The 1,271-nt window shown below is 35.6% G+C and overlaps 1 protein-coding gene across 1 annotated transcript; it reads right to left on the bottom strand.

Moving 5' to 3' along the window:
• Window positions 1-3: 3 nt before the first annotated feature.
• LOC111385733 (disease resistance protein TAO1-like) lies at window positions 4-1,258 on the bottom strand (the record flags this gene model as incomplete). Its single annotated transcript, XM_023010149.1, has 1 exon — window positions 4-1,258. A coding segment is annotated over exon 1 (591 nt), but the record flags the coding sequence as incomplete, so codon positions are not given.
• Between the last annotated feature and the right edge of the window lie 13 nt (window positions 1,259-1,271).

Genomic DNA, 1,271 nt, shown 5'->3' with positions numbered 1-1,271 from the left:
AATGGAATCTGGAATCACAATTAACGATTTACACCTCATCAGATTCAGAGTCTCTAGATTTCCCAAAAAACCAATGGTATCAGGTAGTTCTTCCAGTGCAGAATCAAGAAGAGAGAGTTCCCTTAAGGAACTAAGCTTTCCTATGCTCTTGGGTAGTCGTTTTAACGATTTGCAATGGTTGAGGGAAAGCTTTTCGAGATAAGTTAGCCGGACTATAGTTTCAGGCAATTCATCTATGGCTGTTCTATCGGCAAGAAGTTCTCGTAAAGAATTCATGCTGCCAATATTCCATGGTAGATTTTTCAGTTGTGAACAATCAGAGATAATGAGTACCTCGAGACTTTTTAGCCCAGAGACATCACTAGGAAATTCTACAAGGCTCGAACATGACCTCAAGTTGAGATGCCGTAAAGTGTCCAGGCTGCCTATTGATTTGTGAATTGTTTTCAGATTAACGCAAAGCTCGAGTATCAGCTTTTCCAGGGATTTTTGCTCAGATAAATCAGGAATAGCAGTCAGTTTACAGCAATTATAGAGATTTAACACCATAAGTTTATTTTTCACCTGGAAAATAGAGAAAAATTTTGTTGTCATTGAGCAGATAAAGGAATGCGAGCATTTCAACTGAGATTTTTATCCAAAATGAAATGAAGCACATGGAAGCATTTTAGATGAACTGTACTCTTAAAGTAACTTTGAGATCCATGTCGATCGATTAATAGTCAAGTGATCAGAAAAACAAAAAGAGAAAATCAACAAAACGTTTGGCAATCATATCAATCAGAGTGATCAGAAGAATAAAGGTTCGTCCCTCATGGCAACATAAAAATAAAGAGCAAAACAGTATTACCACATCACCATGGCATTATATTCTACTATGTATATTGATTATTTTTCTTTTCAATTTTCTTTCAATATGGAAGATTTGAATAGAATTCGGCTCTAATTCACCACTTTCTCAGTTCATTTTCACTTCCACAGTTTCAAATTTGTTATGGGATGAATGAATTCTTCAAATCTTTTCAACTTTCTGATGCAGCTAGCCCCAACCGGAATTCCAACAATAGCCCGCCACAGGCAGATCGGGAGGAAGACTGATCGAATTCAACTTGCTCGGTTTTATTTTAGTTTAGTGTTGTTTTGCTTTACTTAATCAAAACTTATTATTCTCAGGACTATTGTTTTTCACATTCAGTAGGCATAGTATATTTACTTTGTTTTTATTTCATAATTAGGGTGGGATTTTTGTTTCAATAACATTTGCATTTTTG

Source organism: Olea europaea, unplaced genomic scaffold, assembly GCF_002742605.1.
Source record: "Olea europaea var. sylvestris unplaced genomic scaffold, O_europaea_v1 scaffold32649, whole genome shotgun sequence".
In the NCBI taxonomy this organism is placed as follows: Eukaryota; Viridiplantae; Streptophyta; class Magnoliopsida; order Lamiales; family Oleaceae; genus Olea; species Olea europaea.
Note: the sequence above shows the minus strand (reverse complement) of the source record. Positions and strands in the feature narration are given on the sequence as shown.